Source organism: Leuresthes tenuis, unplaced genomic scaffold (assembly GCF_036924035.1).
Source record: "Leuresthes tenuis unplaced genomic scaffold, fLeuTen1.0.hap1 SCAF_12, whole genome shotgun sequence".
NCBI classification, from domain to species: domain Eukaryota; kingdom Metazoa; phylum Chordata; class Actinopteri; order Atheriniformes; family Atherinopsidae; genus Leuresthes; species Leuresthes tenuis.
In genome coordinates, this window is record NW_027325366.1 from 21,280,053 (window position 1) to 21,291,286 (window position 11,234).

Consider the following 11,234-nt stretch of genomic DNA (forward strand, 5'->3'; position numbering starts at 1 on the left):
TTTAGACTCATTAAAGACCAGTTGGAGCACTAGTTTAAAATAATTTATTCAAGCATCATTTTTGACACACTGTAACACTTTTAATGCCCTCAGCTGTCAGCTGACATGTGCTGAGCTGCAGCTCATCCAAACCCAGGGAAGAGAGCCGCGACCTTAGAAAGAATTGCACGTTATGACACAAAGACGTTCCCATAGTCTGTTCCCCTCTTTTCCACTTGCATTTGACATTTTGAAAATATATATTAAATATTTACTAATGATCCACTCAGTTAAGTGCTTATAGTGCAACATGGAAAGTCGATGCTCTCAGAGTCTTGTGCAGCCGCTGCACCCAATACTGTTAAAGATCCCATCCAACGGAGCTGAACCTGGTTTTGCTCATGAATTAACAAAACCAACGTCGGCCTACGTTTGCTTTCTAAAAACAAGGGCAATATTGTAACCGTCATCCAACTAAAGAGGATAGGACCTACATAAAATATGCTAACCAAAGAAAGCAGAAATGTTCGGCAGCTTTGAACCAAAAATAAGCAGCTAATAAGTTACATCAAGTTTTTTTTTTGTGACCCAAAGAATTGAGCTTCACGCAAAGCAGAAGAAGAGAAACTGTAGATACTAATACTGACGTAAAAACAAAAGCTGCTAACTTAAATCTGAAGACAATCGGACACATTTAACGGCAGCTTAAAGGAGGTGTTTTTACTTTTTCCCCTGGTGCCAACAGTACGAGCGACGGGAGCCGAGTGGAACTTTGTTTCTCATTCTCTAGGCATTTTAAACTAATCGCCTAATTGTTTTGGCTTGGATAAAATACGGTGTGCGACTCCTGCACTGACAGCTCAAATACAGTTTAGCATTATTATCGGAGTCATAACTCCAGTACTGGTTGGCTCTTACTTTCATCTCCACCACTTCCTGTTCATACTGTTTACGGTAGTTTGGGCTTCTTATAAAACTATACGGATAATATCTTACGACACTATAACTTCTGCCAGGTATTTCTAGGTTTTTTTTTTCTTTTAAACTTTCTGTACAAATAACCTGGTTCACGTCAAAGACGCATACACACCTACACAAACTTGTCCTGCGTAGAAACTGCTACAGAAACATTTTCTATTTGGCTTTAGAAACTACGAAACGTGGTCATGTCCTTTGGCTCTTTGCTCGGGACGCACCAGTCGTCAGCCTCGTGGATGGTCTTGTAGTGTTTCCAGGCCGACTTGTTGTACACTGGAAGCCTCTCGATGGACTCCGTGGACAGCGCCTGAAATGTGATAAAGAAGAAGAGAAGAGGTCACGCGAGAGTCTTACTTTGTGCCGGTGACACGCCAACACTTCTGCTGTGGAACTCGAGTCACCCGGATGTAGATCACGGCGTCGGTTCCGAAACCCTCCAGAGAATACAGCTTCAGGTCTCCTTGAAAGTACCGAGCGTAAAGACGAGAGATGGGCAGGCCGTACCCGTAGCCAGCCTGGAGAAAGACAGAAGGTTTCTATGTAGCCTCAATGATGCAAATCAAAGTCAACAGATGTGTCTGCAGTTATCTGATAACTGGGGGGAGATGAGCGAGTCACTGCTGGAGAAAACTGACTCACTGGATATGTTACAGGAAAAGAATCAACTGATGTGGCAGAAACAGCCAGATAAATCAAACATAGTTCTGATTTTCTGTAACACTTTCAGTATTTCTAAGAGCAAAAGTCAGCACAGAATTATTATTCTGAGCACATCCGAAAGGTCTGTCGAGCTTTTGAGGAAAACAAAGACATTTTGTGTGGTGTAACCGCGGTTTCTGTACTGACTCCGATCAGCAGAGAACTCTCCAGGCCAGAGAAGCCGGAGAATGAAAACGTCTTACTTCACCGACTCTGATGAACCGCAGACATAATTACACACCTGCAGTCGCTGCTGAAATGTTTTCAGGCTTCGAACAAAGAGTTTCACGTGCATGAAGTCGTCACTGACCAGTGGAGCGGCGCGGGAATCGTCGATGCCGGGCCGAGGAGCTGTGGAGTACGTGTAGGTGAACAGCCTGTCGATCTTCCGCAGCGGCACGCCGCCTCCGCGATCGATCACCTTACAAAGAACAGAAAGTGTGAGCCTTAACCAAAACACATCCGAAGTTGTGTTGCTTTAACATTTACCAACTGACTGAGACGCTTACCTTGACTGTGAGATCTTCAGTTCCCAGAGCCACCTGTGCGTGGACGGGTGGATACTCCATTGCGTCCCCGTATAACTCCATGGTGGCCCTCATGGCGTTCTGCCATAGTCATTCAAAAAGGAAGAAGAAGAAGAAAAACTCAACAGAAGGACACACTTTGTCGTAGGAACTGAGGGAGACTGAGGTTTGGACGAGACGATGAAAAGCTGAGCTCACCTTAAAGAGCTCAAACACCATGTGATACAGATGAGATGGAACGTAGACCACGGTGACGGGGCTTTCCGGCTCTTTGGCTGTCGGGACAAATGTGGCCAGTCATATGGATTCATCCATTATGAATGCAATTAAATGTAAGTTAGGTGAGAAAAATATTACCATTGAATTCCTCCAGTATGAGCTCAGGAGAGTTCATGTAATACCGGTCACAAAGGTTTCTGGCGTTTTCATAGGCGTCTGCAACAGAGGGTTTGGCTTTTATTCCGATCCTTGGAGGACTCTGGAAAACTGGATCAACTCGGCCTTAAAAAAAAAAAGATTCATCCTACCTTTGATAACCTCGCTGACGCGACAGTGTGGATCAATACTGCCAATCTGTTTGGGGTGCGCTGGATTCACTTTGACCTTTCCACCAAACAGGAGAGCTGGAAGAGTGAAATGACGATCCTTTAAAAAGGAAAAAATGCCCTCCTGAAACAGGAGGGTTCTTCTAATGCACACGAGAACAAACGTAGAACTGAAGTCCGGCACCACTCCGAGGGCCCGTTTACACAGAGCACCGAATCTGGGTTCAACATAAAAACCCATCGTGGTTGAAAGCTTTGGATCTGAAAGCACCTCTGGGTCTTTGTGAAAATCCACAGATGCTCTTTTTCTTGCTCTGATCAAAGTCTCACTTCAGAGTTTGAACCAAAATGTTTAAACGGCCTTTAAAAATTAAAAATGGACCAAAGCGTTGCGACCGCGTTTTTAACTCGAAGCAAGAAAAACCCTGCACCAAGTTTAAAAGAAACAATTCTAATGCTGCTTCTCATTTTTAAACTTAAAATGGATTAGAATCCATCAGTCGGTTACAGTGAACGTAAGGAAGATTACCAGCCACCACAACATCTGTATTACCACCAAAAATGTATCCAATCTATAAGGAATCATAACCCGTAACTCATCTGTTGAGGTTGGTGTCCCAATTTGGATAAATGACTAAATATTCTAGGAGACACATGGGGGGGGGGGGTCGAAGCTCAACCCAGCGTCCCTGGGCACCGCGTTCTTTCAAGGTTTTCCCAAAGTGCAGAAATGTAACTTTGTTCCACAGAGAATCAAGACACGACATTAATCTGTCACTGTAGCTTTCTGGGGTTTTGTGACAGCTGGAATCCTGAGCATTAAAGACTCTCCGGTACAGATGAAGCAACCTGAACTGAACCTGAGCCTCACGTCGAGCTGGAAAATCCTACACAGTCATCTGAATTATTTTAGATGTGAAGCAGTGACTGCTTGGTGAAAGATTCCGTAACGTTTTGGCTTCATATAAATCGCTGGTTATCATCTTTCCTTCCTGAAACATATTAAAGCCTGTGGACAACACATGGGAGCTCCTCCAGGCTCCGCTGAGGTGTCAACCTGATTTATGCTTCATTCTGAAATCAACAATGCTTCCGGACGTATTAGAGAACATCTGTGGAAGATGCTAACATTAAAATATTATATATTAGTATTCATTTTCTAACAATGGGTATTTATTTGCCATTTAATGCTGAACACTCGAATAAACAAGTCACTCATTTGTAGGTGCAGACCAGCTACAAGTTGTTTCAAGCGCTTATCTGAATGTTGCAGTTTCCTTGGGTGTCGCCTGTTGACTCAGATCTGCTGAAACGGCTGCAGATATCCAGTTTGGGTTTGAAAAAACACTAAGATGACAACCAGGTGTCCAGGAAACGCACACAGCCCTGCTCTCCTGTCAGTGACACATTCTGGCATCTTCCACTGATGGCTTTGTTTTCCATCTCACGCCAGCGACAGCTCAGAAAATTCACGACCGACTGAATAAAAGGGGGAGGGGAGGAAGAAAAAGAGTGCTCACTGTGCTGGTTGAGCAGCATCCTGATGGATATCCTGCTCATGTAGAAACGATCCAGAAAATACTGAACATTCTGGCTGACCACCGGGTCCGTGCCATATGCCTCCTTGTACTCCACAACCCCCTGAGCCATGGTGGGAATGACGTCATTGTGGCGGTTTCTGATTTTTATCACTGCATCTGTGAAACTGATCAAAGACGGAAAAATACATTTAGGACAGAAACATCCAGGTTTAACTCCAGAAACGGAGGAGTCGTTTACGTGAATGAAAGGAAAGCAGGAACTAACTCGTACGTGACTTTCTCGTCGTCCGCATTTTTGTCTTTGAACTCGAGAATCTCCTGAAAGCTTTGCATGTACCTACAGACGGGGAGGTAAAGAAAGGAAGCATGGTTTTATACAACAGGCAGGAGTGTGTTTTAAGGGTTATTTAAGGAAAAGCAGACGCTGCATACCAGCTCTGCACCAAGCGGACTGATGGAGTCCTCAGTAAGTTGTCTGGCAACAAGTTGATCTCCTTCATGATGTTTGCCAGCCTCACTGGCAGCTCCTGTCTGAGGAAGGCGAAGGACGTTCTCTCACATGCATTTTCTGAGCCTGAAGGAGGAAAAAGAAACACAGACGGCACAAAATGGATCAGACTAAACAGATATTTACCCATGGATACTTCATCTAATAACAGCCTCTCTATTTTCCCTTCAACGTGTATTGACATCTGTTATCATTTCCAAACTATTTCAGCCATTTAATCTCCAGCTACTGGCACGGTTCGGTTATTAGATTTACCCTGAAGTGAACCGACTTTTATCTGCGGGCTGCCAGGTGTGAAGACACACACGCAGTCGAGACCCTGTAAGGGTGAAACACCCAAACACAAGCTTGTGTACGCAGTCGAGTGCAGTGAGGAGACTAAACACATGCGCTTGGCTTAGACCTCAGCAGTCAGCCCGCATCGATCAAGAAAAAGCATCTCTCCCCAGTATGCATATCTTGTTTATCGTCAGATCCTCTCACACAAAGGTCAAGTGTGTAAACAGCCCAACATGTGGCCTCGGGAACAACTCAAAGATATACACACAAAGCTGAATGATAAAAGCAAAGCAAACTGACAACACATGGTACTCGACCTGGAACCTGAACTCCCAAGATGATGTGATACAAGGCAAATGGTTAGTTAGATCAAGAAAAACAGCACCCCAAAGACTAACAGCTTTAAATTGTTGTATTCATTATCCTCCACTGACTCATGACTCTATGTTAGACATGCAGTTGTGATGGTTAATGTTAAGGTGAGGGGCTAATGTGCCGATGGTGTGACACTGAAGAAAACACCTCTTACCAAAATCCAGAAACTGCTTCATTGAAAGAGGTGAAGGAGAGAATTTGGAGTAATAGTCAATGTCCTTTCCTATCGACACGCTGCTCCTCAGAAACCTTAAAAGCCTCATGATGTCTCCCCCCCACCCTCCCAATGTCCGCTCACGTTTAACTGTTAACTGAAATTGTAATCACAAAGCAGGTGGCTGCCACAGCGAGCCCACCCCAGTCACCGTCGACTACTGTTGACTTTAGCTTGTTAGCTAAATTCAGCACCTCGTAAAATAAATAAAAAAATCAATTTTCTGTTGTTTCGAAGGTTAAAGGTATTTCAGGATCCATGTTCGTGCGTCGTCCTTTGCTTCGGGTTCTCTCTAGTGACTGCTCGGAGGCGGAAAGTCAACAGGAGAAAGTCAGTGAGCGGCTTGCTAATATCCAAACAGCCGTTAGAGTGTCAAGAGAAGGCAGACCGTGTTGCCAGATCTCGCGATAGAAACAAGCAACCAGCTCCAAGTAAACAAGCCCAAAACAAGCCAACATGTGACCTTCCATATCATGTAAAGAGAGGCCTCTTGATAACTGTATAAATACAAACATTTATTTTTGTTTTCAGTAAATTAACAGTAAACACAGTCCTCATAAATACTTTAAATAACTTTTTTTAAAAACTTTGATTAAAGTACATATGTATTAGAATAAAAGCAAATTGACAATAAACATAAAAACTTTGGCCAATTGCATGATTTATTGATGCAGTGCATTTGGTCGGGTGTATTTTGATTTCGTATCCAATTAGTTTACCTAGATCTACAAAACTGATTGATGGGTGGCAGGCTACGTAAGTGGCTATCTTTAACTCATTTGCTTCTCTTGTCTAATTTGGTTTTGAAGATGTGAAACCAATCTCTGTAAGCCTTATGGACAGGAAGGAGCAGTTTTTTGTGTTTTTCTGCGCCAGCAGAATACATTCGTGTTATCTCCCACCTGAGGTCGTATCCAGTCTTTCGATCCACTATCTTTCTCCAACTCTTTACCATATTTCTTTCCATATTGTCTCCACTTTCTCCCGCTCATCGTTACTCACTCTGTCTCTGTCTGACTCCCTCTGTCGTTGATCTGCATCAGAGTGTGAGTGTGGACGGGTCATAGAAAAGGACAAACTATCGCGTTGTCGCGTTCGTGTGTGTCGTTGTTTTGGAGACTGGTGAGCTGGGAGAGAGGCAGTACAGCAATCCCAAATAAGCGACTACACTTTCGAAAACAAGCCCAATAACCCACAACCCGCGACTGACGAGATTTACAAGCGACTTTACTGAAAAACATGCCCAAGTCGCTTATAATAAACGGACCTGGCAACTTTGAAGGCAGGCCTACAGCCTGCGATCTTTAACGCTGTGAAGGCATTGATGTAAAAAAAAAAAAAAACTTTATTGAACAAAGTATATTTTAAATATATTTACATGTAACAATATTATTAATTTATTTTAAAGGGATGGTTCGTGGCATATGTGTGCCAAAAAATGGGAAAAGAGAAACTGAAAACAAAAAAGTAATATATGAAGTAATTTTGTAACGAAGAGGTGCTGCAAAGTTGAAGTTGATGTACCGTTTAGATGTAAATCTAAACCTGAGAAATTGCACGTGTTAGAAAAGCAATAGCCTTGTTAACGAGAAATGTGACCGTTTTGATGGCAGTTAGAGGAAATTAGACCCGTTTTCTTCTGTTAAATACATTCAAAACTCTCCACAGCGTCGTGATTTTTAAATATTGGTAACGACGTTGACTATGACGGTTTAACGTGATTAGATAAAACAACGCAATCGTGTTAGCTTTTGCGTGAGACGGTTGATCTTTAGCTGCAAAGCTGGAAAATAGAGAGTTCTACTTGTACTGGACTTCACTGGTCGTTCCTTTACTCTTTGGAAGTATCATACCGCTGTTTCACATTTCCCTCTGTTTGTCTGTCAGGCATCAAGCGGAGCCAATCAAATGCCAGTTTACTTCTAATCTGAAATATGATAGGATAAAACATCAGTCAATTTAGCAAAAGGGTGGGCTTTTCTCTCTGACAGACAGCAGTGAGGGCAAATAACCGGAAACCAAAGGGCATTCAGCCCCAACTGCCGTCATTTCCTTTAGGTAGCAACACAAATGCCTGCTTGAGGAAATGTCGATTCACGGGCCACGTTTTTATGAAGGATATGTTCATTTCTGATGCCTTTTCTGCTGAAACTTACGCTCAGAAGCCGGTAATTTATTTGTTTAGGGTCTAACGAGTGGAAAGTCAACCTAATACACGTAGTGTTACTGTGGTGACTTCAGTCGAACCAGCTAGTGTTTGCGACCCGCCAAAAGCCGCAAAGATTCAGCGAGGAAGGGACCATTTTGTACGCTAGCCCATTCGATACCGCTACGTTTTTAAACCGAGAAATAAAATGAGTGGCGGATTCAATTTTGGGCAGTCTACGGGCTTCAACTTCGGAGCTCAGAAGCCCACAGCTGCTGCTCCCAACACGGGCTTCGGTTTAACAAACTCCACACCTGCTGCCCCGGGAGGAGGTTTCACCTTCGGCAGTTCCGCGCAGACCAGCGCCAACCCTACCGGTGGTTTCAGCTTTGGCACTCCAGCAAAGAGCTCTGCAGCCCCCGGGGGATTTTCTTTTGGGACTCCCACCACCACATTTGGCCTGGGAGCGACTCCCCAAACCACAGCACCTCCAGGGTTGACTCTGGGCTCCACAGCAGCTCAAGCTCCAGGTTTGACTCTGGGCTCCGCAGCAGTCCAAGCTCCAGGTTTGACTCTGGGCTCCGCAGCAGTTCAAGCTCAAGGTTTGACTCTGGGCTCAACAGCAGCTCAAGCTCCAGGTTTGACTCTGGGCTCCACAGCAGCTCAAGCTCCAGGTTTGACCATGGGCTCCACAGCAGCTCCTGGGTTGACTCTGGGCTCCACAGCAGCTCCTGGATTGACTCTGGGCTCTGCTTCAGCTGCAGGGTCAGGGTTCACTCTGGGAAGCTTGCTGTCTGGACAGACCACCACCACCGCCCCAACAGGAGGGGGCTTTGGCTTTGGACCTGGTTCTCAAGCTCAAACCCAACCTTCAGCATCAGTTGCGCCCACACCAGCAACAGCAGCAGCAAGTGGGCTGTCGTTTGGGGGGTTCAGTTTTGGGGGTACCAAAGTCCAGGTGACCTCAGCCGCACCCTCGACTGCGGCCCCAGCAGCCGCAGCCGCAGCAGCAGGAGGAGGAGGGTTCAGCTTCGGCACCGCTGCTCCTGCCAGCCTCGCCCAGCCCCAGCCAACATCCACCGCTGCAGCCTCAACAAACCAGGGCGGTGGATTTAACTTTGGTATTAAACCCTCATCAACCCCAGCTCCTGCTGCACTGACCCAGGCAGCCCCAGCTTTAGGCCCATCTCTTTTTGCTTCACCTATCACCACAACTGCTGCAACCACCTCTGCGGCAGCTGCAGGCTTTATTATGGGCACAGCTCCAGCTTCATCAGCCAGCGCTGCAACAACCACAGCACCTGGGGCAGGGGTATCTTTCATGCTCAAGCCTCTGGGCTCCACCACCGCCACCATCTCTGCCCCTGCCTCTACGGCCGCAACGGCAGCTGCCACAACAGGTGCTGCAACGGGCTTTTCGCTGGGATTTAAACCTGCATCCAGCATCAGCACCACAACAGCTGCAGCAGCCACAACAGTCACAACTGCCGTGGCTCCCCCAGTGATGACCTATGCCCAGCTAGAGGGCCTCATTAACAAGTGGAGTCTTGAGCTGGAGGACCAGGAGAGACACTTCCTACAGCAGGCGACCCAGGTGAACGCTTGGGACAGAATGCTGGTCGAGAATGGAGAGAAGATCACAGCCCTGCACAAGGAGATGGAGAAGGTGAAGCTCGACCAGAGGAGGTTAAACCAGGAGCTGGACTTCATCCTGTCCCAGCAGAAGGAGCTGGAGGACTTGCTTTGCCCACTTGAGGAGTCGGTGAAGGAGCAGAGTGGAACCATCTACATGCAGAACGCTGACGAGGAGCGCGAGCGAACGTACAAGCTCGCTGAGAACGTGGACGCGCAGCTGAAGAGGATGTCGCAGGACCTGAAGGAGATCATCGAGCACCTGAACACATCCAGCGGCCCAGCAGACACCAGTGATCCAGTAAGATCACACCTCAGTTTTTGATGCCAGTAACCGCTAATCTTGTCTGATGACGTCGTGCAGCGTGAATTAATCTCATCCTTTCTTTTTCTCTTCCCCAGCTTCAGCAGATCTGCAAAATTCTCAACGCCCACATGGATTCGCTGCAGTGGATCGATCAGAACTCGGTTCTCCTGCACAGAAGAGTGGAGGAGGTGTCCAAACTGTGCGACACCCAGCGCAAGGAGCAGGAGAAAACCTACCGTTTAACATTTGACTGATCCACAGTGAATAGGCCGACCTGTGCATAGACAGACATACTATTTTTGGAATCTTTTGTTTTCTTTTCTTTTTTATTTGGATTAGCATTCAGTTCCCGTTTTACGATGTCCGAGTTTCATAAACATCCATTTTTCCAATGCAATAGCCTTTATACAAAACTTATATTCTGTGTTCACGTAAAATTGTTCTGAATAGAGTGATTAAATAAATGCTTGGAATAAATCTGTTTATCTTTTGACCCAAAACAACCATAAAGTCAACAGAAAATCACTGCAGACTTTCCTTTTCTTTCTATATTTCTTCTCTTTTTTTTTTTTTACCTGAAGCCATTTTTTTCATCTTATGTGATTCGTAAAAACTGAGTATCTTTGAGTTTTGACGACGTTCAGGGATTTGCGACGACCTTTAGTCTCAATATTTAAAATGAGCATTTTTAGACGATACTTTTCCACCTAGTTGGTCATTAGACAAGTTGTATTCATCAGCTTTCGTTTTTAATTCTTAAACAAATCCAGTGCTCTTAGTCAATCAAAAATGTTACTGAATCTCAAAAGCAGCTAAACCAGGGCAAAGTGAGTTGATATTTATGCTTGAATATAATCAAATCACTCAGGTTTTCATGGTTTGCGGCGAGGAAAATAGCGAGGTCCGGATTGTCATTCATCTTTATAGCTGTGCACTCAGTGTGTGGAACTAGTATTGAAATTCAGCAGCAGAAAAGTGGTCTTTCAGCATCTTTATTATACTTTACAAAAACATGTTATTTTTCAACATCTTCCCTTTGGATTCCTCACACGGAACAAAAAAAGAGTTGCCTCAGTGATGATCTACAGTACAGTGGATGCTACCTGAACGCCACAGCAATGAGAGACGAGGGGAAGAAACAATCTGAGCAACAAGTGACGCTTTTCTGTTGTTGTGTACCTAAATGTCATTTCAAGATGAGACAGGAGTCTTTGTGTTGGAAAGCATTGAAACTAGACACAAAAAGCCCATAGAAAAGCTGTACTGATTCATGCTGCAGTGATCCGGTTGTACCTTCCTTGCATAGACTTTTAAGCTTTTCATGGGTAAAGCTCCAGAAACAGCAGTAAATCTGTCACAGAAGACTTTGGTTGCAGGCTTATTTTTTTTTTTCATATAAAAAATAAATACAAAGTGTGCAGAAATATTCAAATATATACAACACTTACAAAAATTATTTCATTGCCTATACAGTGTAAAAATTCAAGGTCTTGAGCACAATTTA

At 44.8% G+C, this 11,234-nt stretch overlaps 2 protein-coding genes across 5 annotated transcripts; one reads left to right on the forward strand and one right to left on the reverse strand.

The window, feature by feature from the left end:
• Positions 1–29: 29 nt before the first annotated feature.
• pdk1 (pyruvate dehydrogenase kinase, isozyme 1) lies at positions 30–6,027 on the reverse strand. 2 transcript variants are annotated; one of them, XM_072397048.1, is made up of 11 exons: positions 5,586–6,027; positions 4,702–4,843; positions 4,535–4,606; positions 4,249–4,433; positions 2,711–2,806; positions 2,541–2,618; positions 2,382–2,458; positions 2,166–2,264; positions 1,967–2,077; positions 1,359–1,472; positions 30–1,264 (listed from the first exon to the last, which is right to left on the reverse strand). In XM_072397048.1, exons 1-11 carry the CDS (start codon positions 5,692–5,694, stop codon positions 1,124–1,126), a joined length of 1,224 nt encoding a protein of 407 aa, XP_072253149.1. In that variant the 5' UTR covers positions 5,695–6,027; the 3' UTR covers positions 30–1,123. The 2 variants fall into 2 exon arrangements, with proteins under 2 accessions (XP_072253149.1, XP_072253150.1); XM_072397049.1 differs by having other exon boundaries at positions 4,541–4,606; positions 5,586–6,026.
• A 1,660-nt stretch (positions 6,028–7,687) lies between these two features.
• On the forward strand, positions 7,688–10,255 carry nup62l (nucleoporin 62 like). 3 transcript variants are annotated; one of them, XM_072397040.1, is made up of 3 exons: positions 7,688–8,465; positions 8,556–9,724; positions 9,826–10,255. In XM_072397040.1, the coding sequence occupies exons 1-3, from the start codon at positions 8,000–8,002 to the stop codon at positions 9,982–9,984; spliced, it is 1,794 nt and encodes a 597-aa protein (XP_072253141.1). In that variant the 5' UTR covers positions 7,688–7,999; the 3' UTR covers positions 9,985–10,255. The 3 variants fall into 3 exon arrangements, with proteins under 3 accessions (XP_072253141.1, XP_072253142.1, XP_072253140.1); XM_072397041.1 differs by having other exon boundaries at positions 7,688–8,321; XM_072397039.1 differs by having other exon boundaries at positions 7,688–9,724.
• Positions 10,256–11,234: the final 979 nt, after the last annotated feature.

Coding starts and splice junctions, on each gene's coding strand:
- nup62l (XM_072397039.1), top strand. CDS start 8,000: ATGAGTGGCGGATTCAATTTTGGGCAGTCTACGGGCTTCAACTTCGGA. Junction 9,725..9,825: donor CAGCAGACACCAGTGATCCA/GTAAGATCACAC, acceptor TCTCTTCCCCAG/CTTCAGCAGATCTGCAAAAT.
- pdk1 (XM_072397048.1), bottom strand. CDS start 5,694: ATGAGGCTTTTAAGGTTTCTGAGGAGCAGCGTGTCGATAGGAAAGGAC. Junction 4,434..4,534: donor GACGAGAAAGTCACGTACGA/GTTAGTTCCTGC, acceptor GTCTTTGATCAG/TTTCACAGATGCAGTGATAA. Junction 2,459..2,540: donor CATACTGGAGGAATTCAATG/GTAATATTTTTC, acceptor TTGTCCCGACAG/CCAAAGAGCCGGAAAGCCCC.